The 26,507-nt window shown below is 36.0% G+C and overlaps 1 protein-coding gene across 5 annotated transcripts in view; it reads left to right on the top strand.

The window, feature by feature from the left end:
- Positions 1-26,507, top strand: part of DYM (dymeclin) — a 257,018-nt gene that overhangs the window by 162,690 nt on the left and 67,821 nt on the right. For all 5 annotated transcript variants that reach the window (XM_036230028.1, XM_036230032.1, XM_036230030.1 and 2 more), the window contains one exon: positions 14,351-14,453. In XM_036230028.1, the coding sequence (XP_036085921.1) occupies positions 14,351-14,453 (103 nt within the window). The remainder of the gene's footprint in view (positions 1-14,350; positions 14,454-26,507) is intronic.

Raw genomic sequence — 26,507 nt, 5'->3', positions numbered from 1 at the left:
AAATAGAAACTACATACTGACAGCTGGTGGTCCAGACTTAGCTCAGGTAGGTGCTGAGTATTGTTTGCACAATATTATTAAAAAGTTAGAATTTGTTGCTAACATATAACAGTTTAAGAGCTGGGATAGCTTGGAACCCAGAGCCCACTTTCCTACATGCCAGTAATCAATTGTAACTGACCAGTGGCTTTTTCCTTAGTCTCTCTATATGGGTATTTACATTAATTCTAATTTAATCATCATAGCAACTCTTATTCAACAGCTGTTACCGTTATCATCACCACACCTAAGAAAACAGTTTCAGAAAATTGAAGCACCCAAGCTCACACACAGTAAATGGAGGACTGGTGTTTAAACACAAGTGTGTCTGAATTACCTTAAATTTCTTTCTTCAGAACATCAAAAACAAAGTTATTTTTATTAGTCACTTCAGTTGAAAAATCATTAATGTCCATAAATATTATATGATGCCAGCTATTGAGCCCTGGGTAACAAGTTCACTGCATTATTTAAATTATGCAAGGTTAAAATTTATATTCATTTGTGAATTTTCCCTAAATTCCTTAGAGCTGGATCTAACCTAGGCTACTTTCTCATTTCTAAAACGTTGACATTTGTCATCTGTACTGTCCATATAGGTTACTGATAAACGATTTAAAAATATGTTCATTTTAACACTATTTTTCTATTTAAATACTTTAACATGATTCTCTTCCATAAAAATAACAACTAATTACTACAAGAGAACAAGGGTAGGCGCTCAGTTTTCTGTTTTCAGAAGGAATACGGAATTTAAACTTCACTTTGAATAAAAATTGTCCATGATTTAGATAACAATTTATATCTTTCATCAAGAAACAAATGTCTCTTCCTCACAAAGACAGACTTGTATATTTTAGCTAATAAATATTTACTTTCTGTCTGAACAGATTAGATTCTTTAATCCCAGACTGTTTATATCTATGTAAATAGTATTGTTATCAGACTAGAGTTAGTGTTTTCAGTTTTTCCGCACAGACTACATGACAAGTAATTAAATACATCTATTATACAAAAGCCTATTGGAATTGAATACTAACTTCTGCTATGAGTTAGTGAACACTTTTGGTATAGGTCATGTACCCTTACTCTGCTAAAAGTAGGGCATTTTAGCTTATCTTTTAAAGAAATTAAACAGGTTCATGTTTTTAATAAAGTATCTTTTGCCCAAAGAGTGGGGGGAGGTGGTTTTTTTTTTTTTTTTTGCAGGAGGTGGGGGCAATGATACTCTTGATAAGAGAATATCTTTTACTGTTACTAACTCTGTCGATTGAAGAATGAATAAAATTTCAAAGCAGTTAGATACAGAGTGAACAGTAGAAACTTTGATGTCAGACAAGGCCTTGGGCAATTTACTTTTCTTCAGCTTCATTCTGTGTAAAATATGGATAGTAACGCCCATCTTATCCATTACCCTTGACAGTAATTTCTGTGAAGTCCCAACCCTGTATTTGGGATGTCATAGACACGCTAAGATAGTTGTGTCACCTTCCTCTTCATCATCATCAACAAAACGACTACAGTTCTTACTGACATAAAGACGTATTGTGTGGTAACCATATATTACAAGGCAAATAGTGTAGCATGTGATTTGTAAGCAAATGGTAAAAACATATTAGGAGAGATTTAAGTATTTCATGTATCAGGAAACTTTACAATAGGTTACTTTAATTGATTACTGTCCAAGAAAATTAGAATCATTGACACTTTTTGAACCTAATATGTGTATGCTGAATTTATTGGTGTGTGGCCCAGAGGTACCAAGCTTCTGATTTTAGGTAACTTTAGGTTGCAAAGTATAGTTCAACAGTAGTGTTATACGTGAAGACACTGAGATCATTACAGAATGGAAGGAGCACTGGATCAGGAGTCAAAAGATTAGGATCGTTCTGGCTCTCAGCACCCAATGTGACCTTGGTCAAGTTATAGATTTCTTCTCTCGTTTTTCCTCAACTCTCAGAGCGAGGAGCTAGATTACATCTTTAAGTTCCCAAATATAATGTACCAGTGCCTTTCAGTGTGTTTTAAAGGGATTGCCTACTACAAAAAAAAAAATCTCCCAAGAATGGAATTATCTATAGCTTATAGAGCCAGCAGAGGGAGCACAAAGCAAGAATTTATGCCTGAATCATAGGAAATTTGGGGAGTTTAATGTGGTTAAAACATTAACCACGGTTCTTAAAACAAGAGATTATTTCTTATCAAGTTATGCCCAACTTCATTTGGGCTATAATTTTGTCTTGAAATGGTGACATTTTTACTCCTACTGTAATTATTGGTAGTTATAATAAAGAACTGTATTCTAAAAAGACATTTAATGATTATTCATGAGGCTCACTATGGTTTATGTTCTGTACTGTTAAATATATTTTAATAAAAAACCATTGTAATTTTATCATGTCAGAAATATTCTGGTTGATACTGTAATAACTGCTGTTGGAACTTAGCTCAGGACTAAAAGGGACTGTGGCTTCAAATATGATGGGCTTTCTAAATCCTATTTAAGTGATACCTCATTTATTTAGCATCTCTGGGAATTATGGAGTTCCACATATTTTCCAGATAACAAAAATATGTTTCATGAAAGCATTATCTTAAAAATGGTTTGAAAGTATTTTGGCTAAGAGATTTTGCTATTGCAGGCTTTCTTGAGTTTTTAAGTCCAAGATTTTCTACACGTTTGAGTCTTTTTCTGGATACTGCAGGAATGTCTCTGTGAACATGGACCACTGTACTAAATAAACAGTAATAGAATGCCAAGTTTGCTCCTACTTTGTGTCCGTCCTCCAACTCCCTCCCTCCCCCCTCCTCTCTCTCACTCTCTCTTAGTTACACGACACTAAAGTGTCTCCTATCTCCACATATTCCCATTTTGCTTTCCCCATCTTCATTGATTTTATTGTTTAAAAGTTTTAGCCAAGGAAGGTAATAACTTATCTTGTTGAGAATTGTGTTAAGTCAGATTAATGAGACTTTGAGTTGAGTTCATAGCTTTCTTTTGGGCACTGATTACCACCATTTCATGCATGGAAATCTTTCTCTCTTTGTTTGTTGTTTGGCTTTATGTCTTTAGAAGTAAGAAGGGAGGTGGCTCCTGTATTTGAGGATGGGTCATGGTAGAGGTAGGTTTTCTATGAAGTTATTATAAACGTATATTTAGTTTCTTGGTTTTTCTAAAAAGTATTTCTAAACTTTAATTCTAATTAAAATTTTATCTACCAGTAATCAGTCATACATTTGAAGAATTTGACTGATGAGGATATTTTTTTAAAAAGGAAAGTGGAGATGGGGAATAACTAACTAACTCACTGTGTACACACAGGAGGCATTGCAGAGGATTTGAAAGAAGAGAATAGGAATGGACATCTGTGCCCTTGAAATTGTGTTTATAGAAGAAATGGGATAAGTATGCAAGCAAAAGATAAAGGAAGATATGTTAGAAACATGTAGAACAAGCATAACTTTGTAATTAAGTACAAAAAGGTTGAAAGGAAGTTGAAATAAAAGGATAGAGTTTTTACAATTCTAAAGACTTTTAATAGTAATAAGGCTGGCAGAAGTTGAAAAAAGGCATTCACTAGTAAAGACCTATAATTCCATTGAAGACTTTCTGTTCCTATAGCCCCTTCCAAAGACTATTTATATTTACTAAATTAAGATTATGAGCTAAGCAAAAAGAAATCCCAAAGTTCTAATTGGAATCCCCAAATTAAGGGTCCAGCGCCTTGAAAACATCCTCCTGATAAATTGTGTTGTAAGAGTAGGTGTTCTGCAGCATTTCTAAGTACAATTATTAATGTTATGTTTCCTGTGACTTTATAAAATCCAAACATACAATAAACATACTCTGGTAGGTTTTCCCTAAGAGCAAAGTTCTTCACACTTAGGATGTGTGTTACGACTTGTGACAGTGACTTCTGAACTGTCCATCCTGGCTCCTCTTGTGTTTACTATGAAATAATCCCACTTTCCAAATAAATTTTCTCATTAAACATTATTTTAATCGTAGTTGTTGTCCTAAATTAGTGACATTTTGCTATGGAATTTTTTTTAAGTGGGTCAATTTGCTGTCTGTTTAGTGTGCAGTTTTCTCAAGGGACTAAGAAAGGGTGACAGAGAAAGACAGCCTGAATTCTTTCAAGTCAGAAGATCTGTTTCTATTCTTTGCAGAATATATTTTCTAATAGAGAAAATACCATAAAACTTCTAAGTTTGATGTCTTAAGAGTTACATGCTAATTACAAAATACCGTAGGTCTTTAAATGTACTTAAGTTTATATAAGGATAGATGTTTTTAAGTATATTATCCATGAAAGAGGTATAAAAATAAGTCAAATTAGGGGTAAAGTTTTTCTTTTGAGATAAATTACCAAGTTTTTAATTTACTTAAGTCATTCTTATTAAATAACATTTCTGACCAAATTTAGACAAAATTAGAAAAATCTGTTTAAGAGAACAATCATTTTATATTATGTCACTAGATATTTTTCCACTGAATTAAAATTTAAAAAATTTGCATGAATGCCTTTATAAAAATTAAAGTAATGGTCTTAGAATGGCTAACAAACATATGAAAAGATGCTCATCATTGCTGGCTATTAGAGAAATGCAAATCAAAACCACAATGAGATACTATCTCACACCCGTTAGTATGGCTATAATCAGCAGAACAAGTAATAATGAATGTTGGAGAGGATGCGGAGAAAAAGGAACCCTCATACACTGCTGGTGGGACTGCAAATTAGTACAGCCGTTATGGAAAACAATATGGAGGTTCCTCAGAAAACTAAAAATTGATCTACCATATGATCCAGCAATCCCTCTACTGGGTATTTACCCCAAAGACTTAAAAAAGAATCATATCCATAAAGATATTTGCACACCACTGTTCATAGCAGCATTATTCACAGTGGCCAGGACATGGAAGCAACTGAAGTGTCCTATAATAGATGATTGGCTAAAGAAGCCGTGGTACATATATACAGTGGAATATTACTCAGCCATAAGAAGAGATGAAATACAGCCATTTGTGACAACCTGGGTGAACCTCGAGATAATCATGCTAAGCGAAATAAGCCAGACAGAAAAAGTTGAAAATCACATGATATCACTTATATGTGGGATATAAACTTAACAACAACAAAGGAACAGGACAAACAAACAGAGAGGCATGGACATGGACTACAGACTAGTGGTTACCAGAGGTTAGGGAGTGGGGAGGAGGGGGAAGGTAGATGGGGTCAAGGGGGTCAAATATAGTGGGGTAGGGGGAGGGTGAAGTGGTAGCTGAAGGAAACTGGACACAATAGAATATACAGATGTTAAATTATAATGTACACCTGACAATTATATAATTCTATTAACCAATGTTACCCCAATAAACTTAATTTAAAAAAAAAGTAATTGAGACAATTGTATTTAGATAAAAAATAAGACAATAATAGATTCTCTTATTGTGCTCACTTGTATTTTTGGTAATTTAATTCCCAGATCATATATTGACATCATACATATTATCCATTAATTAAAACATATTTTCATCCATAAAAATTCATGTAACATTTTTAAAGTTAGCCATTTTTTAGTTTTCCTCCTATGGCTTCCTTATTGAGTTACACTAACCAGGAAAAAATTAATTCCTGAGTTTCAGCATTTTCTTTAAGAAACATTTAGTTGAATACTTTGCCATGATGCATGACTAGTTATTTTGGTTCTACACGTAATTTTGGTTCTGCAGTCATACAATGAAGCTCATTCTGGGCATTGCAACCATAATTTCAAGGTCTTGCCTAGATAACTTGTGTGTTTTTATAGCAATAAGATTGGATTCTCCAGTTATAATTTAAGTTATGCATTTTTGGTGGGAACCTTAATTACTAGATTTTATAAATGCATATCTTTATATCTACTGCCTTTACTTCAGGTTTTTGAAGATGAATTACTGAGTTTTCCTTAGAGTACTGAAACTGTGGAGCAATATAGATTCTAATGGACCTTGTGGCATACAGAGTGCTGACAAACACATCTTTCTGTGCGTTATGCTCTATACTGTTGTTAGTCTACCAATCATTTGCATTTTAACAAGCCTTACTCAAAAGCAAGGTGGTGGTGATGAAGTTTCTTATTTTGTACTCTACCTTCTATGCCGTACAATCAATGCCATTTTAGCACTTGTCTTGAATAGAAGTGAATTTTAAGCTGGTTATTATATACCTAAAATAATGTTTATAGTTATTAAGTCAATCAAATGTGGATGGAATGGGCAGTTTGCTCTACTCTAACCTCTCTTCTTTTTATAAATGTCAATATTCTTAGCAAAGATAATTACGTAGTTAGCCATCTCCTTCATTTTAATTTTAGGTTTCTAAAAATAAGATTATTATTATTATTTTATTTATTTATTTATTTTACTAAAAACAGACTAAGACTTCTTGGTTCCAGTTTTGTAAGGCAGGAACAGTGACGTCTTCATGGTTTCTTTTACTGCAGTAAGAAAGGTAGAAGAGAAAAATAAGAAAGACAAATATTAGTAGCAAGCATATTTTAGACCCTGTTGTAGGCAGAACAGTGTAAAAAAGATCTACAATCAAGGCCTTAAATGAACTTAGCATTTGAAAGTAAAAAACCCATATCTATAATACATGTATGTATGTATTACATACATATATATACATAACATATAGGTGTGTAGCAATTTAAAAGCATAAAGCAGCATATTTAAAAATAATTATATAATTTGATAGAAGAAAAGCCTGGAAGTTACTATTTCTATCATATTCTACAAGAACAAAGGACACATTTTGTAAGATGAGTTCTGATTTTCATAGACTTTGATGAGTTTTTAGTTGGTTGATGGGTTTTAATCCTCAGACCTTTCTCACATTTGTTAGAGCCATCCTATACCTGTCCCTTTCTCCCTCAGCTTTTTTCCTCACCTCTGATTTAGTCTGATTGTCCTCAGTAAAGGCTACCTGAATCTTGTCTTTGGCAATCTTTGGTCTGCTTCATTTTCTCTGAATAGGTAGGATTTTTTTTTTTTTTTTTCATGAGAAGAAGAGAAGTAGAATGAGTGAGAAAAACATTCTGTGTGAAAAGCCCAGTATTTCAAAAGAATTAGACATCATCTTGAACTCTCCTACAACTACAAACATCCACGTGCACACAATCCAAAGTGCCTCTTCCTGCATTCTCCCTATGCAGTTACACAGTAATTTTATGTTAGATCAGTAGGCAGTCAGTGTTTATATTGTTATAACCAGATAATATTCACAGATGGTTCATATAGTGTAATATAAGAAATTGAAAAGACACACCCCCCATCCTGGTCTGGGAGAAATTGTTTACAAACATATACCCAATAAAGGATGTATCTAAACAACAATAACAACAAAAGGATGTATCTAGAATACATAAAGAATTCTTACAACTCAAGAAGAAAAACAATAACCAATTTTTTTAATAGGCAAAAGATTTGAATAGACATTTTACCAAAGAAAAACATATGAATACAAGAAAATTCATTAGGAGAATGAAAACTAAAACCACAGTAAAATCTACTTCACACCCAGTAGAATGGCTAAAGTTAAAAAGACTGAAATACCAAATGCTGGCAAGAATGTAGAACAAACAGTTGGCAGTTTCTTACAGAGTTAAACAAATAGCATACAATCGAGCAACCCCCTTCATAGGTAGTTATTTAAGAGAAATGAAAGCATATGTTCACATAAAAACTTGTACGAGAATGTTTATAGCAGCTTTATTCATAATAGTTCACAACTGGAAACAACCCAAATGTCCATCAACTGATAAACAAATAGAGGAACAGTCATACAATGGAAAACTACTCAGCAATAAAAAAGAATGATACACAAAATAACATGGATAAATTTGAAAAGCATTGTGCTAAGTGATAGAAGCCAGACACAAAATCATACATATGGTATGATTCCAGTTACATGACATTCTAGAGAAGGCAAAACTGTAGTGACAGAAAACAGATCGGTGGTTGCCTGGAGTAAGGTTTGGGGGATGGACATCCTGGAGGAGGGGATCAATCGACTACAAAGGACGCAAGGGAACTTTTCGGGGTAATGGAAATGTTCTATATCATGATTATGGTGATGAGTTACATGAATGTTTATATTTTTCAAAACTCATCAAACCATATACTTAAAATTGGTAAATTTATTATATATAGATTATTCCTCAATAAAGCCGATTAAAAAATAAGGTAAACAGCAATGAAAGACTATTTAAGTGCCAACTCAGTAATGGAGAAATTAGTGTAGTTCAGGGGCAGGGAGAGCACAGGTTAGAGAAATCTTTCACAGAGGATGTGGAAAATGAGCAGCATGGGCATCTGTCTGCCTTGAAGGAGAGACAGCATTTATTTAGAGGGGTAGAGAGGAGGAAACAAGGGGCCTCCTTCAAGGGAAGGAATCAGTGTCTATCGAGGAAAGAACATGAAGCTTGGTGTAAGGAGATTTGGTTTCTAGACATAGCTCTACCTTTAATAACTTAAATAATATTTTGTGTTTCTTTGCATTTTAATAGCTCTTTAAGATCTATAAAGAAGCTGCTGCTGTTATTTTTTAAGACACATCTCTTTGTTTCCCTGGCCTTCTCTCCCTACTATTCAGCTCTTCTTATATTGCTGGCATATTCAATCACATTCTCAGCCAGCCACCAAATTTTCCAAGTTAGAAACCTTAGAGTCGTCAGTGATTCCTTTTTTTCACTCTGCGTTGTCTCTTTTGACTTCCAAATAGCTCATATTTGCTTTAGTTTAAGGCCACCTTTTCTCTTACTTTTAGCAATGTAAAGGTTACCTAAAGAGTCTTTCTGTTTCTACTCTTGTTCTCTTGCCAACTCCTGTCTATCCGTTCCTTTAGGGGCAGAAGAATCTTTCTACAACAAATATAATTGTTATAAACTCATACCTCACCGCTCAGGTCTAGTCTTCCAACTTTGCTTCTAGAAGCCCTTAGGTTCTACGGCAAAAGCTCCATGACCATCTTAAGACAAGAGCATGAGGTAGAGATCAGAGACATAGATGAACAAGAAATAATGAGTCACCCTTCCTGCCCATTCTTTTCCCCACACCTCCACCTGAACACCAAACACAGCAGCTTGGCTTTCCTCTCCTTTTCTTATCATAGTCCCACTGACATAAAACACCTTTGGCTTTCAGGATGAAGTCCAAGGTCTAGGTGAGACAGAGAGGCTCTTTATGAACTGTCGCCACTACTACCCCAGCCTTATCGTGGTGCTCCACCTAATACTGAACTGCTGTGAACGGGTGGATGTGCTCTTTCCTGCCCCAGCAGTGCTTGGATTTCTCTGTCTTCCCTCGGGCTGTTTTCTATGCCTGGATTATCTTTACGGTTGCCTCATTTGCTTGGCTAACTCCTAATTGTTCCTTCAGATTCAGCTCAGGCGTCATCTCTAGAAATGATTTCCTGTCCCTACTTTCAGCTACGGTGGGGCAGCCTCCATCTGTGTCCCCAAAGCACTCCACGCTCATCTCCACCACCGCACTGAAAGTAGAACCTCCTCTGTAGCTGTGTCCTCCCTGACCTCACTGTGACCCCCAAGAGGGCAGGGCAAAGACCGTGTTGCTTTTGTTTGTCACTGTATCCTAGGAAACTTGCACAGCACCTGGCACATGGCTGTTTTTTGGTAAATATCTGTCTCAGTGACTTGACAAAATGAAATGCAAACAATTTAGCATTTTTTTTTTTTAACAAGCCCCTGCCTATCTTGCTTGCTTCTTCTCTTGCTACCTCTCACCCCCATGGACTTTCACTATTCTGGCCTTACAAGCTATTGATACTGACATGAAGTCTCTGTGCCTTTCTATGCACTGTTTCTCCTTTCCGAATGCTCTCCCTCCTCCTTTACTTTCCCAACTAGCAAAGCCCCTAACCTTGAAGGCCACGTCAAGATAGATTTTCTCTGTGTAATGTACCTAACCTTCCTCTGTGTTCACACAGCATGCTCTTCAGACCCATGGCATTCCCCGGTTTCAGTATTATAGACACGTTTCTTCCTCATCCCATTAGACTCAAGCTCCTTGGAGGCAAGGAACCATGTCTCTTTCATCATTTTGTAAGACTTAGGTACCATTAGCTTCTCACTTCATGTGGAATAAAGACTAGAGTTGTTGAGGTGCCATAAGCAGTCTTTCAGTCTGTCCTCAAACTGTCTTCATTCTGGTCTCATCTGCCACCAACTGAGATTAATCCATATTATTACGTGTAGTTTCAGATGACTTTAAAATGTTCATAGTATATCATTGTATGACTATCCCACAGTCATGCAATTTTTTATTTATTCATTCTATTCTTGATGAGTGTTTTGGGTTTTTTTCAGTGTTTCATTATTAAACCAATTTGTAATGAACATTCTTGTATAAAAAGAAAAATCTAGTTTTTTTCTAATTAAAAAATATTCTAGCAGCTATATCCTAACCGAATGAATATTAAGCATACTTGGAAGTCAATTTCCACTTATTTTAAAATCAGAATTATCCCTCTCATGCAAACATCATGCATCACTTACTCTAACATTAAGCTAGGGTTAATACTATGAATGCAAAAACTTAAGCAAAAGTTACTTTTCTCAACAATTTGCAAGTATATCTCATAAACTTAGGTACTTTTGCCTTAAAAATGCTCAATAAAAGCCAAGATTAGAATGTTTTTTTAAAACCCCAAATTTTGAAAGCTCTAGCTATAAGTCCTGAGGAAAATACTTATTAAATTGTAGAAGAATAACAATTTGAAGTGTAAATTCTATTTCTCATTCGTGATGGAAAACTGGAAGTGACCTCAAATCATCTCTTCTTATACCAACTGTCTTAAAAACAGCTGGGAGCAGTGGCCACAGCTACTTGAGGTGGACTGTTTCAATATTTTTACCCTTAATTGTCACATTTTCTGTTATGCCCAACTGAAAGAGCTCATGTTTAAATTAAAGCTCACTTCCTTGTTTTGTCTTCTACTAACAAGGAAAGCAGACTGTTAGTACTTTTTTAAATAAACAAACTAGTCTTTCTTCTCCAAAGGAAACAATTTCAAATTCTTTTTGCTTTGATTCCTAGGACTCATTTAATCATTTTTTTTTCTATCGATCGTGAAAGTTATCATAGATTACCTCTTCTGCCCTTCTCTGCAAGTACACTCACTCTCAGGACGGAGAGAGAGTCCCGTGTGTTGAGCCCTTAAAACAGTGCCTGAGTTTTGATATGTTGTGAACCCAACAAAGTACGTTGTGTTGCTTCACTTGCCCCCTTTTGCTTTTACTAACACCAAGTACCCACTTCTCCCAGGTATAGTTATTGCTCTTGCTTTTTGTTTGCGCATCTGGTTTATGCCTTTGAGTCTTGCTCTGCTCTATGCTACCTATTCGACCACCAAAGTTCTTTGTCTCAAAAGACTTCTGAAATTAAAAGAATCTTACTAATTTCCCTTTTTATGCATTTCCATGTGAATATGCATTATTCCAGTGTATTTTTATCTTTTTCTTTTCATCACTTGCAAAATAATTTGTATATTTAAAAATAAATACCCATAATTCAGTTCACTATTATGTTCAGTAATTTTTTATTCAGTAGTTTTACTTCAAGGAATTTATCTTATAGGTAGTAACCCACCTCAGGTAGGTTAAAAGTTACATATAAGGGTGTTCATTGCAGTGCTGTTTATAATACAAAAACTGGAAACATTGCAATGATTGATTAATAATGGATTAGTTAAATAGATGGTATATCCATATGCTTAGGTATCAAATAACTGGCACTCAATAAATGTTCATTGAATGAATCAAGGAATATATTGTTCAGTAGAAAAAAATGCAAAGTACAGAACAGTTCCTACTTTGTAGAATAAAAAAGATAGATGTATGTGGACAGTATTCATTTATGTCTTGATGCATATAATATTTCTGGAATCATATACAATAAACCGCTAACATCAATTACCAATGGGTCATGGGAATGAGTGTGAGTAGAAAGTGCAGTGTTTACTTTTAACCTTAAAAAGGAAAAACAGAACAAAGCAGAAGCAGCCTTAAATGGAAAAGACCTAGAAAAATAAAATGATTGAAAAAAATGCACATACCCTTGGAGATTAAATCTGATTTCTTACTTCTTTATGTAGCATTTTCATTCACTCTCCTTGCTTTCCCCTATTTCACTTCTGTGCTTCGCCTTTTGTTTAGAAATGCCTTTTGTCTTCTCTTGCACAAATGTTTTCTTCAAGACTCTAAGATCTAATCCCTTCATAAAACTTTACTGTACCATTCCGTTTCAGATGAATCTGTCTTTTAGACATATGCTTAGTAATTAATCAGTATTATATGATTTCACAGTCATTCAGTAATTATTTCACATATTTTTTCTTCCTACTGTATTTGAGTATAGATTTAGAAATTTTCCTTGCCTCCGTTATATTTGTTTTGTACAACATCCAGCATTACCAATAAGTGTTTAAGGAATTTTTATCCTTGATAACGTTAAAACTTAATCTAGAGAGAATACTTAGTAGCCTTGTCTTCAATTACCATCCCATTTAAACCATCTGAAATAATTAGGGATTTTCCTAAATAGATATTCAAGTTAATGTTCCATTTAGAAGGGTATGGCTAAGAAATACTAGAGTAATGTTTTTGGCATTTTAAAAAATACTACAAATTATACCTCAGATTATATGGAAAAACACATAGAATCAGAATTGCCTTAATTTTTAAGCTACCATCTAGCCCCAAAAGGAATTCTTTATTAATTAGATACAGTAGGTTTAATATTTGAATCGTATAATTATATACATATGAAGCTTTATTATTGTACACCTATGCATTTAGGATTGTTATATATTCTTGGTGAATGGGTCCTTTTATCATTATAAAATCCCTTTATTTCTAATAATATATTCTTGTCCTGAAGCCTACTCTGTCAAATATTAGTAGAACCACTTCAGCTTTCTTATGATTAGTGTTTATGTATCTTTTTTGCATCATTTTACTGTTAGCTTATCTGTCTTGAAATATACAAATGTGACTTTTATAAACAGCATATGATTGAGTTTTGCTTTTTTATCCAGTCTGACAAACTCTGCTGTTTAACTGAAGTGTTTAGCTCACTTACGTTTAATGTAAATTAGCTTTATCCTTTGAAAATTGCTTATTTAGGTGTGTTAGGGTACCTTTAAAATAATCTTTACTCTGGGTTAGAATAGCCCTCCTCCTAAAGCATGGCCTTTCTGAGAATTCAGTTGAATGGCCATGTTCAATGAGTTTTATCCACTTTGGCTGGTTGGAATGTCAGCATCCCTCAGCCTTTTGTGACCTACAAAATCTCTGTTAAGTTTTCAGTTCCTAGATAATTGTTTAACTGCCTCACCTTGTGTGGGGTCTTTCTTTGCACAGTCCAGCTTAGTATTTAGCCAAACACTCAAGAGGACCCTTGGCAGATTTCTGGACCTCCGTCTTGCATTTCTTTCATGGTAATCTACCCCGCAAATTCCAGCCGACACAGCAATCCCAAATTCATATCTGTCTTCTTAGCTCAGCACAATTCTGCTGTGTACTGTTTGGGTCCCACTATTCTGAATTACAGTCTGGAATATTTCTCTAGGTGGAAATTCACCATATGGTGCCCATGTAGATCTCTTTCCTTTGAGGCATCAGAATCTTGCACGTCAGATTTCAGTATAACATCTGAAAACAGTTGTTTTATATATTTTGTCTAGCTTCTTAGTTGTTTACAGCAGGAGCTATTCAGTACTAGTTAATTCATCATGGTCAGAGGCAGAGGTCTTATAATATGTAAGTAATTTTTGAAGCTATAATATTAAATCATAGAGTATATTATGCTAGAGAAGTAATCTAACCTAACACACTTATTTGAAAGATGTGAAAATCGAGACACGACACACTCACATGACTTGTAATAGATTATACCATACTTAGAAAGTCAGTCTATAGCTCAGGTTTTTTAAATCTCTGCCTACTGCCTTTTCCACTATAGTAATCTTCTGAATATTTCTCCTATGTTTGAAATATCATTTTAATTCATCAAACTTTTAAAATCTTTAGAATCCTTATAATTTAAACATTCTCCTCACTTCATTTTTTTGTTATATCAATAGTATTGTTAATCCTGCTGTTAACATGAGCATGAAAAAGAATCGTTACATGTGTATTTTAAAATAATTGACATTCTGTGGAACTCTCTAATTCCATATAAGACCTAGAAAAGGAGACACTTAGTCCTTTTATATAATTGGGTTTTTTATTTATTTATTTTTTTCAGTTTGTTTTCCTTGCTGTCTAAAAAACACAACAAGGTTCTGGAACAAGCCACACAGTCCTTGAGAGGCTCGCTGAGTTCCAATGATGTTCCACTACCAGATTACGTAAGTAGTTACCTTACTTTGTCAATAAAAAATTTTTCTTTATTGCTAAATTTATAAATGGTACACCCCCTCTTCTCAAGATCTGCCTGTGATCCTGGTGCCCTAGAGATCTCTAATACGCAAATAAAGGAGGGACGTCTCAAGTCAAGGGGAAAAAATTAATGATTATGAACTAATAGTTGAAGAAAGTCAACCGTAAATCGATGATTATTAATAATTAGGACTCTTATTATCCTACTCAAGAAACCTCTCAAACTAATTATCGAAAAATAAAAGGAGGGATTTTTGTAAGAAGTATGCAAAGGTTTCTCACTGAACTCAAGGGGAAGAAGTAAACCTGGATTGCATAGTGAATGAGAACCTGACACTGAAAAGCCATTGGATTCAAGAATACCCTTTCTTTCTGAGGCCATTTGATTTCTGTTCTCTGCTGCCTTTTGCTTCAGTGTTGTTATTCTGCTTCCTATAGGCCAGGTTTCTCCATTTGCTGAATGTGAAATAGCAACCTCAGCACTTCGTCCCTTTCTGCCTCTCACCCCATAACATGTCCTTGTGAGTGTCACGCCTTTAGCTGACTGATCATAGTCTTGAAGCCCTAATTGTCTCTTCCTGGGAAAGAGACTCTAATTGGCTTTGCTCAGGTCAGTTTGCTACCCTACTCTTGTCAGCCCTGGTCAGCAGAGAATAGCAGTAACGTGTTGCCTTTGCTCCATCCACGTTAAAGATAAAGAGCTTATTACCACCTGACATCAGGACGGTGATGGAATAGAACAGAAGCAACACAGGGATGAGCATTATGCAATAACAGGAAGGAGAATGCATTATGAGATCCTGTAGGGCAATGCCACTATCTGCGCCGTTTCTTATGTTTGGGAACATGGCTTAGATAAGGATGCTACAAATTATCTTGTCATAAGCCACAGAAGTAGTACATCAAGCTCTAATAAGAACCTCCCTAAATCTCCAGACAGCTTGGTGGGTTGATATTTAGAAACCTTATGAGAGGATTTCTAGATTCTGAGGTGAAAGTAGTGATGCAGACCAGACAGCCAGAGAGTTGTTTTGCTTGCTTCCTGTGGTTTGTTTCATTTCTAAACGGTCGTGCTGATATGGGACTGTGGGAACAGCACCCAGTCCGGATAGCAGTCGTTGATAAACAGAGATAGCTATGTGTGGCCGCAACCTGACTGGTGCTATTTTTCTTTTCTTTTATTTATTTACTTGGTGTGTGTGCGATATAATCTGTCATCCCATTAAGATATTAAGTTTATAATTCCAAAATACTTCTCTTAAAAAAAAAAAACAACTTTATCTTTTAAGATTTTCCTGCTAGTTGAATATTCTAAACTTTTTTTAAAAATTAGCATAATAGCTTACTGACTTCTACTCTTGCCGTGACTTATTTATAAGAAAAATACTTCTTCTTAATTGCTCCTTAGGAATCTCAGTTAGGGTCAGAGTGGCAGTGGAGGTTGTGTTTATTAAGAATTTGAATTTGGTTCATCCGTAAATGTTTTGTTATTTTTATACAATTATCATTTGATTTTTGTAGTATTCCTGTATTATTATTCCTCAAAAATGTGTTGAATGTAAATAATCTTCAGGTTGCCCTTGCCCTCACAGCATTCTCCTCTAATCAGAGACCAGAAAATTGATATTTCTTTGAGAAAATAGGTCATATTTAATAATATTTGCCAATTATGGAGGTGATGATGCAGTGAACTTAACAGTTAATAAGAATTCTCCTATTGAACCTTACAGTTTTCAGAGTCACTGTTTTCTTCTTGCATGAAATTTTCACCAAGTAAAAATGAATTTCTGAAAGCATCTGCTTCCTAGAAATACTGGGAAAATTCCATTTGGAATCTGTCATTGACAGTCCTTATTTTAACATTTGTGTTTATGAGACTTTACAAATCACAACATTATCCAAATGGATTTATGAACTTAAATTTTGCTGCCTTTCCTCGGAGTTAATTGAAGAGGGTGGGTAACACTGGTGCAGTGGTAGTGATGATAACTGAATCGCTCCTCCTGCCACTGATCTGCAGGCGATTAAAGAAAACAGCAACCGTAAAAGTAAGTGCTACAGGATGTTCTTCTTTTGTGATAACTCAGTGTTTTATTTGCCATTTCCATTGCTCAGACACTATGTAAAAGTGATTTGTACCTTTGAAACTTTGCTCTCATTGTCATTCTCTTTTAAGTTGGTCATTAACTGGGAGGATAAAACATGTTCCTTCCTTTTTCTTCCCTAGAAATTTTACTTAAATGCCTTTTCCAATAACCACATGAAATTCTGTGTCCTGGGCTAATGCTTCAGACCACTTGTTTATAAAGGTGGAAAAGGAAAATGAAAGGGTCTTAAGACAGCAGTGGATTCCCTGATGTATACTTTCTACATCAGGACTGGATAAACTCTATTAGCAAAGATTTTGAATAAGTGCTTAAAAATAAGGATGCGTGCGTGCGTGTGTGTGTGTGTGTGTGTGTGTGTGTGTGTGTGTGTTTCTCTCACTGTAGTACACAGAGTTCTTTCGGTATACCTAGAGGTTTCTGGCTTTATTAAGAAAATGTGTATTCTCATTATACTGAATAATTCACAAGTCAATTGAATAACAACATAGAAAGCAAAAAACAAGTTACAAAACATTAGTATTATTACTTTATTACAACCACGTTTGTCTGAACATCTCAGGGGAAACTCGAAGCCTTCAACCAAGTTCTATCGATAATGAGGAAAAACTTTGGCCGCTAAAGGGGCAATTTAAAAATTGCAGTAAAGTCCTCTGTGGGGAGAAAGAATGCCTGCTACAGAGAGTGGTGGTTGGTCCTGCAGTTTCTACAGGGGCAGTAAAGGTACTTAGGAAGGACAGTGAAGTTCTGCTGACTTAGCCAAGCTTCATAAAATTTTATTCAATGACTAAAGAGACAGGAGAGGATTATTAAAGAAGACTCTTCCAACAGTTTTTAAGAAGGAGAATAAATGTCTCAAACAACTTTGGTTTGAGAACCAAATATAGAACCTCAATATAGAAAAGGAAATAAAAGTAATAAATGAGTTGTAGTTGCTTTTTAAACTATAACCATGGTTTTTAAATATGAATATTGTCACAATGTCATAGAAGCTTTGTTCTTCTAATTTCTAACAGTCATCTTAACTATTCGAGATGAGAAGAATCTAACTTTTATTCTGGGAGGTAGCATACAGGACCAAATTATATTGCCCTTTGATCATCAAAGGCCTTTTGAACCTTTCCGTAGGACAGACTCTCCCGTCTCATTTCAAACAGTAAATGCAAAGGCACAAGCCAAAAAGAATAAGGAGCCAGAATCAGAAAAAAACAAAACAAAACATTTCCTTTCCTGATTACCCAGCTAAGCAGCATTTTCCAGCACTCTTATATCTTGATGGGTTCATCTGGCTAGCTCTTGCCGGTGCAATGTAGGCGGAAGGCATGTCACTGTCGCAGCATCTTCCAGACTTCTCTTGGTGTCTGCTAGCTGGATGAAGGAAATCCAGTGGGAGATTCCGAGGTCTCACAGAGGATGGTCACAGGGTTTGGACCCCTGAATCATCTCACGGAAGATGAACTGAGTACCCTGTTGGACCTGATGCAAGTCAGCAGTAAAGCTTTACTACATTAAAAAATATGGGCAAAGATCTGAATAGACATTTCTCCAAAGAAGACATACAGGTGACCAGTACACACATCAAAAGGTGTTTAACATGATTAGCCATTAGGGAGATGCAAATCAAAACCACAGTGAAGCTTACACCCATTGGGGTGACTAATCAAAAAGGCAGATAATCACATGTGTTGGCGAGGTGTCGAGAAATTAGAGTCCTCATATAAATGCTAGTGAGAATGTAAAATTATGTATCTGCTCTGGAAAACAAAGTGTAGTTTCTCAAAAGGCTAAACAAAGAATAACTGTATGACCCAGCATGTGGTTATAAATACCCCAAAGAACTAAAAACACATCCATGCAAAAATGTGAATGTGCATAGCACTGTTATTCATAAGAGCTAAAAACATAGCAACAACCCAAATGTCCATCAATGGATAAATTTGGTATGTCCATACAATGGAATATTATTCAGCAATAAAAAGGAGGTAAAGTACTGATGGCATGCTTCAACATGGATAAACCCTGAAAACAAGCTAAGTGAAAGAAGCCAGTAAGAAAAGGCCACATGTTTTCTTTGGGGCATGATGAAAACATTTTAAAATTAGATGTGGGGATGGTTGTACAACTCTGTGAATAGACTAACAACCATTGAATGATACATTTTAATTAGGTGCAGTCTATTGTGTGTGAATTTTATCTTGATGCCATTTTTTAAAAAGTAGTATTTGGAGCACTAGTAAAAAAAAAAAAAACAGGAAAAAAAGAACCATTTGTCGAATGTAATAGCAGATAGATGTCATGTTGGCTGGCATTGTCATATAAAGATGAATGTAGGAAAATAAATCATATACTTTGGAAAAGTTAATATTTTCAAGGAGGGAAAATGTTTCTTGAGCAGTGACTTTAGAAACTGATAATGTCAATTAGATAAACATTTACACAGAGGTATGTGTATTTTTCAGCCTGGTTTAAGAGCAGAAAATGGGAACAAGCAAAATGTCCATCAGTAAGAGACAGATTGAATAAAGTATAAATTTATTCAATGTAATATTCTGCAACCATTTTTTTTTAAAAAAAGTGAATTCAAACTATATGGGTTTATGTGAAAAGATTCATAACACTTAAATCGGTTTTTAAAAACCTGCACTTTATAGTAGATAGGTATATTTAATGTATGTTTGAAAACATGCACTTAATTTTTCTGGAATAATTCATAGTAAAGTATTAAATAGTGCTACCCGTAAGGAGTCAGACTGAAGGAAAAAGAAATTAGAACTTTACACTTTTTACTTTATACTCTTCTTCTTGGTACAGAATGTAACATCTTTATCAAGTATGGATAGAACTTACTTTCCGCTCCCTTCCTCCTTCCTTTTGTCTTTTATTATTTTCAGATAATTTTCGACTTACAGAAGAGTTCTAAAGAATTTCTATATGTCCTTCACTCAGTTTTCTCTTTTGTAAATGTCTTACATAACCTTTGGACGTTTATCAAAACTAAGAAATTAACCTTGGTACAATACTGCTAATTAAAACACAAATCTCATTCGAGTGTTCCTAGTTTTGATAATAATGCCTTGATTCTTTTCTAGGGCCCAGCGCAGGATCTCATGTTGCATTTTGTTGTCATGTCCCCTTAGTCTTTCCTTGTCTTTCATGACCTTGGGACTTCAGGAGAGTACTGGTCAGCTGTTTTGCAGAATGTCCCTGAACTTGGGTTCCGGTGGCATTTTCTCGCGGTTGGATTGACGTAGTGCGTTGTTGGGAAGGACACCGCAGAGGTGAGGGGCCCTTTTCAGAGCACCGTATCAGGGACGACGTGATGTTGTATGTACCGCTGGTGACACTTACCTATGTTTACCTTGATCACTTCGCTGGGGTAATATTTACCAAGATTCCTTTTCATATTTTCCAAATGGAAACATTTAAATTGGTTTATGAGTTCTGAAGTGCCTTCTACACTTCCACCAGTTACTGCTAACTTCGTATATGCCCAAGATATAGGTTGCCTTTCTCTCATCCCCCAGTGGAGTACTGGGATCACCGAGAGCCCCCAAGGGCCTGAAGGCATGTCAAGGGTTTGAGAGAGAGACCGGAGGAATGGGCAGGGGCATTGGCCACCTAAGAACTGGCTCTGGAACAAGTGGACACCAGCCCCACCAGTGGAAGGCAAAGTCAGCACAGCCTCAAGAGTAGCAAGGCCAGGCCCACTCTGGACCAATGACACTGTTAAGATCCTGTCTCCACCCCGATTGCTGCTGCCTGGCAGTACCAGGGTGCCTCTTCCCAGGTCCGATGTGGCAGCAGCAGTGATGGAGGCAGAAGCAGACTTATTTCAAATTGCAGTACGGATACGTGGACACAATCCTGGCAGTCAGCTCCAAGCCCCCAATTCCGGCCACTGCACCACCCACAGTGATTGCATTGGTTCAGATGTTATACCGAAGCTGATTGAAGCAACCTTGGCAGAGGGAAGAGAGAGAGAGAATCTATAGTCAGCAGCTGCCTCCCACCCTCCTTCAGCACGCCAAGACCATCAAAGCAGCCCCAGCCTTCCATGCCAGCCCACACCTCTGCAGCCTCGTCCTCAGCCTTCTCCTTGCCGCAGGGCTCCTCGGCTGTGCTGTCAGCATCATCAGAGCAGCAGTATTGGGGAAAGACACGGTTCTCTAATAAGAGATGGGGAGAGCCTCCAAATCCGTGTAGTTGTTGAAGCCACAGCACTTGAGCCCTTTCAGGTTTGTGTCCACACCTGGGGAGTCCTTCTGGGAATGATAGACTGTCTTGTTTGGCACTACCAACAATGTCAGGAAGCGCTCAGCCATTATGTACACCAGGGTGGCCACAGCAGCTGCAGCCTCAGCAGTGAAGATGAGGTGGAGGATGGAGATGAACTTGTTCTCAGTGTGAGCACCATAGCAGCTCAGGAAACCAACAGCAGAGAGCACAGCACCAGTTGCGATGAGGAAATAGCCCGCATTGACAAACTGCACGACAGTGGCCCGAAGATCTTCAGGAAGAATGGCCCATCGACTGACACCCGGATGCCCACTGCCAGCAGGGCCACACCACACAGAAAGATAAGAACATTTCAGAAGATCATCATGGTCTTAGTGCAGCTCTAGCACTGCACGATGGCTCCTGTTCAGGGCTCTTGGTCGTGACTTCTGAGAGAAGGATCTGCTGAGGCTCCAGAGGGGACAGACAGCCCTAGGGAACTGCCACCGAGCAAGCAGGCAGGGAGACAGGAAAGCCGGCTCTTATACACTACTGCTCACCAGTCTCAAGGTGGCGTCTTCTGTACGTCCCTAGTTGTAGTACTTCTGTTCAGCTAGACTTCAGGTGACTCCCAGTGATAGTGGTTCTATAGTTTCATTGTTATTCTGATGTGGTTGTGAGAGAAGGCCAGCACAGCATTTACCTACTCTGCCATCTGGACCAGAAGCCTGTACCAATATCCTTCACTGTAATCTTGCCAACTTTCCTTTTGAAATTACTGTATATTTGGGGGAGATATTTGAGACTATACCAACATCCTGTTTCTGCTTAAACATTTTCCCACAAATTTTAGCATCTATTGATTTATCTTGCCTGCAGCATATTTTCCTGATTTATTAGTGATTTTCTATTTGTCTCATTTCCTCTACATTTATTAATAGAATTCTTCTGCAAGGAATAGTTGTCACCTCTCCCCAATGTATTTATTTATGCAGTTATTATTTTTGTCAGTACAGACTCCTGTTTACTAATTTTATTCTTCGTTTTGTAATCCAGGACTGTTACTCTGTTGCTCAGGTTGTCTCAACTTTGACCATTGGGCGTTCTTTCAGGTCGTGTCCTTTGCCCTTTGAATTATGTTCCTTTTTTTCCCCCTCCCTCCCCTTCTTTCTCCCCTTTTTTTAAAGGCTCCCAAGATGCTACAACTCATCTTGTATTTTCTCCCTGCTTCAGCCCTAGAATCAACCAGTTCTCCCAAGGAGGAGCATGAAGTTTCATGATCTATAGGTACTTCCATAATGTAGAAACTAGTGTAAAAAGAACAGAGCCAAACCCTGAGAATAAGGTTGGTGAACACCCTTAAAGAACATAACTGCTTTGAACTTAAATAGATCCCAAACCCCACATTGTTTAGGTCCTAGGAAGTTTCTTCTTTAATATAATTGATTTTAAAATTCCAATAAATAAAGCCTCTAGCAAGTGAGCAAGCTCCCTACCCACCCTGCCTTTTTTTTCCCCCTTCATTAAAAACCAGGCCTGACTTTAACATAATAAGGCTGATTTTCTTGGTTGTATTATAACTTGGTTTTGGATGCACTTCTGATCGAGGAGTTCCAGAAAGTTTTTGAGGACAATATTTAGTTGGAGAGTTCCCTCTTGTTAAATAAATAAATAAATATAAATATAATAACAATAATAATAATTTCTTCATTCTTAAAAAAAGTATACCTCAATTGAGGGAAAGAATATTGCTCTTAATTCCTGGAGAGAAAGTTTGTCTTTCCTTTCTTATGGAGTATGGTAGAATACTCTTTTAAAGATTTTTTTTAATCATTAAAAATACTTAAATAACTTTTATGTTTCTTCCACTGGCTTATAAAAGGAAATAGAATGTGTTTGCATTGAAATCTGGCAATGATTAATTAACTTTCTAAGTGAAGTTTAAAGAACAGAGAAAAAATAACCCATGCATATTAAATTCAGTAGCAATGTGTGATAAATTTGTAAAAACCAGTGATCACAGTTTCCTTTTTTTCCCCTTCCCATTTAGTGAAAAAATTCTTACCTGCTGCTGCGCAGCGCTAATAAAACACTTTTTTCTGAGATCTTTTCAAATTTTCTTTGTTATTTAAGAAAGCATTATTTTAATTTTCTGTTGCTCAAATTTTGATTATTTCTCCCCCTCTTTCCCCTTATCCCTGAGTTTGTAGTTCCTAATAGGAAGAAAAGAAGTCTACTATTTGGAATTTTCTTTGATATATCCTTGATTTACATGGCAAATAGAAAGCAGCTGTCTATTTAAGCATCTAATTCTTGAAACCATAGTCCCCTCAAGCGTCATCTGGAAATAATGTAGCTTGTAAAACAAAGCTAAGAAGAAAAGGCAATGTTTGTTTTATGTGGGATGAATGATTTCTGTTGGGGTCCTTTAATTCGGTTATTATGAGGGTTATTAAAAAGCACTATTACAAAAGAGGTTTAAATGAAAAGAATTTTTTTGAGCTGGTATCTTATTATTACAGTTGATTATAGTCAAAGCTGCAAGTGTTTTTAAAATGGCACTTTATTTTAGTTTTTCCAGATAAGACCCCCCCAATACAAGTAATCTTACTCATTGTATGAGTGAAAATTTAACTCTTTCCTTAGTCGATTTAATTCCTGAAAACAAATTGTATTTGAGAATTCAGCTCTGCCCGTTTTTCTGGAAATCCATTGGATTTCTTGGGGGGAAAAAAAACTGTCAAGAATCCTTAGAAGACTATTAGGGGATCACCTTACACATGCAAAAATGAACATGAAAGCATCAGAATTATTTGAGACTTCAGGTATTATTAGAAGAGTCAACATGATATAAAGTTAAGCATAAATTGTTTCTTTATATATTCGTAAATGATTTGAGTTTCTGAGGTGTGAATCTTGGAGATCTCAGTCATGAGAACTGGTATACTTGGGAAGTACAAAGGCAAGTTAATTTGTGCACTGACTGTTAGAGGCTATATTTCACGATTGAGTGGGTTTGTTTTCTTGATTTGTCGATATAACACAGCAGTTATTTTGGACAGTTGGCATATCAGAACTAAACCTCAGTCCTTGAATGCACTTGGTACCACTGAAATGAAATTACTTAGTATATTTGTTTAATATTCAGTAGGGCAGTCATGATTAATTATTTTCACACATTTAAGTTACCTGTAATCTCTCACCTGGTATTTTCTGTGATCTCAAATTTGTATTTTGGCTAAAGGCATGTGGAGAGTATTGTGTTGCTCTGAAACATAGCTCTTTTTCTTTTAATGTACAGTGCTTGTTTATCAATTTAGTGATTGAATTAGTCATTTTTCCTTTTTAAGGGTATGTTCAAAGGCTAAAAAGTACTGAGCCTTTAACAAGCAGATACTATCTTTCTTATGAAATTGTTTCATACTGGTCAGTGATTTCAAATTAGAGTAAGAGTAACTTTTGCTTCGTTAGTAGTAGTGCTTTAGCTCATTAACCAACTCCAAGTCCTGAGTTTTTCCTACCCATTATGAATGCTACAGACAATTACTAATATTCTCCAGGTTAACAGTTAATGATACCAGTTACAAAAGAGTGATGCATAGATAAACACACTCCAATGGTCCTTGAAATGCCTTATTCTTTCATCCAGCAAGTAGGGAGCAACTACTGTTTTTTCAGGCACTTTTATCTGTCCTGTGCAGATATCAGTGAAGACAGAAATGCGTCATGAAGCCTACATTCTAGTGAAGAGATGTGTAATGATTATATGCATAGACAAATGAATGAAATGTTAAATGGTCCTATAGGAAATAAAACAGGATAAAGGAATTGCACACAGCGTGAATATACTTAACATCACTGAGCTGCTGGTTAAGATATACTTGTTGTGTGTCTTTTACTATTAGTTGTTTTTTGTTTGTTTGTTTTATAAGTTAAAGGATATGAGCACTGGAATCTGAGGGAATAAAAACTAAATTTATCCTTCATGTGATTTCGACCTTATTAACCCCTCTGTTCTTTGGTTTTCTCATTAAATACTAACAGTAACACCTAGTTCGTGGGATTATTCTGAGAAGTAAATGAAAGAATGCATAGAAAGCACTTAGTGCAGTGTAACAAGTGTTCTGTAACAAGTACTGTATAATGTTGGGGTCCATGAATACCACCACTACAGCTACTGCCACCTGAGTGACAAGAAAATATGTCCTTTTTTCTCCCATCACTAAAAACCAAAGCTTATTCCCAAGGAAGGCTATTTAAAATTCTCTTTCAGTGCATTGTAGCATAATAGAATAAGTTTACACTGCAAGTTTGGCTGGAGTTAACTCAGTTTTAGCACTTAACTAGGTATGTTACCTTGGTTACGAAATATTTAGTTAGTGACCTTAGAGAAGTTATTACAGTTTTCTGAGCTTCAGTTATCTATGAAATGAGGATACTAATGTCTACTCTGTAGAGTGGGACTCAGTGTTAGTGATTATACATACAACATTCTTGGCATAGTAGGTTTTCAGTAAATGATGGATATTATCATATGATTGTATTCATTCAAATATATTTATTATTGTTTAGGAATGTAAGGTAAGATGAGCTTTTCATATGTCCTTCTGGGGCAAAATTTATTTGAACATAAGAATAAATAATCTATTTCTGGCTTAATTATGGGTTTTAGAGCATACTATTAAATTATCTTTTTCTCGACTTTTGAAATTTCAGCATGTATTTTTTTCTTTGTTTCACTGAGTTCTGTTTACCTATAGAGCCTTCTCACTTTTCCATTTAGAAGAATAATGGAGTGTGCTGTTGGTGGTGATTGTGGCAAATTAAAAGTGATTGGAATAGTGATGCCCACTGTTAACCTGCTCTTTTTCAAGTTACGGGAAAATCCTATGCCAAAAAAGACTTGTTAGGTTCCAGATGCAAATAGATAAAATGCTCTTTCCCTAATAGGGACTCAAGTATAAAAGATGAGGTCTGCATCTAACAAAAATGCTCCAGAACTGATTCCAGAGTATAATGGAGGTGACAACTTAATCTTTTTGAGTTTCAATTTCCATATTTGAAAATAAGCATAACAGTGCTATTATTAGTTAATTATTATTCGTTTTTAAGTAGGATTAAATACAGTAAATACAAAAGTGAAACATCATAAATTCAAAGGGGCATCATCTATTCAAAATAATGATTGTGTGCATGTGATGTTTTGCTCCAGGCATTGAGTGAGGAATGAACAGACGTGGACCTTGCCTCACCTCACCTCAGGGAGCTAGTGGAGGAAAAAAAACAATAATTTAGGAGGCAAACACAAAATTATAAATAAAGCTAGGGAAAATAACTGTGACATAATGCAAGACAGTTGTGAGACTCCTAATTTAGACTTGGGGGTGTAGGGGAAATGGGTATTTGCTCTGTGAGAAAGTGATATTTAACTAAGACCTGATAGATGAGTAAGAGTTAGTCAGAAAGGGAGTGGGAGGGTGGGTAGAATATTTTAAACAGCATGTGCAAAGGCCCTGAGACAGGACAGCACTGTCTTTATTCAGCAAACTATAAGCAGTCCAAAATGTCTTGGAGAGTAGCACTAAATGAGATGGGAGGTGTAGGTCATTGTCATACTATGCCAGGTATTCAGTGTAAGGATTTGGGATGTTATCCATGTAGTTTGGTATAAAGTCATTGAAGGGTTTTAAACAATGGATGTAC

Source organism: Rousettus aegyptiacus, unplaced genomic scaffold (assembly GCF_014176215.1).
Source record: "Rousettus aegyptiacus isolate mRouAeg1 unplaced genomic scaffold, mRouAeg1.p scaffold_m13_p_12, whole genome shotgun sequence".
Classification (NCBI taxonomy): domain Eukaryota; kingdom Metazoa; phylum Chordata; class Mammalia; order Chiroptera; family Pteropodidae; genus Rousettus; species Rousettus aegyptiacus.
This window is presented reverse-complemented; position numbering and strand designations above follow the sequence as displayed.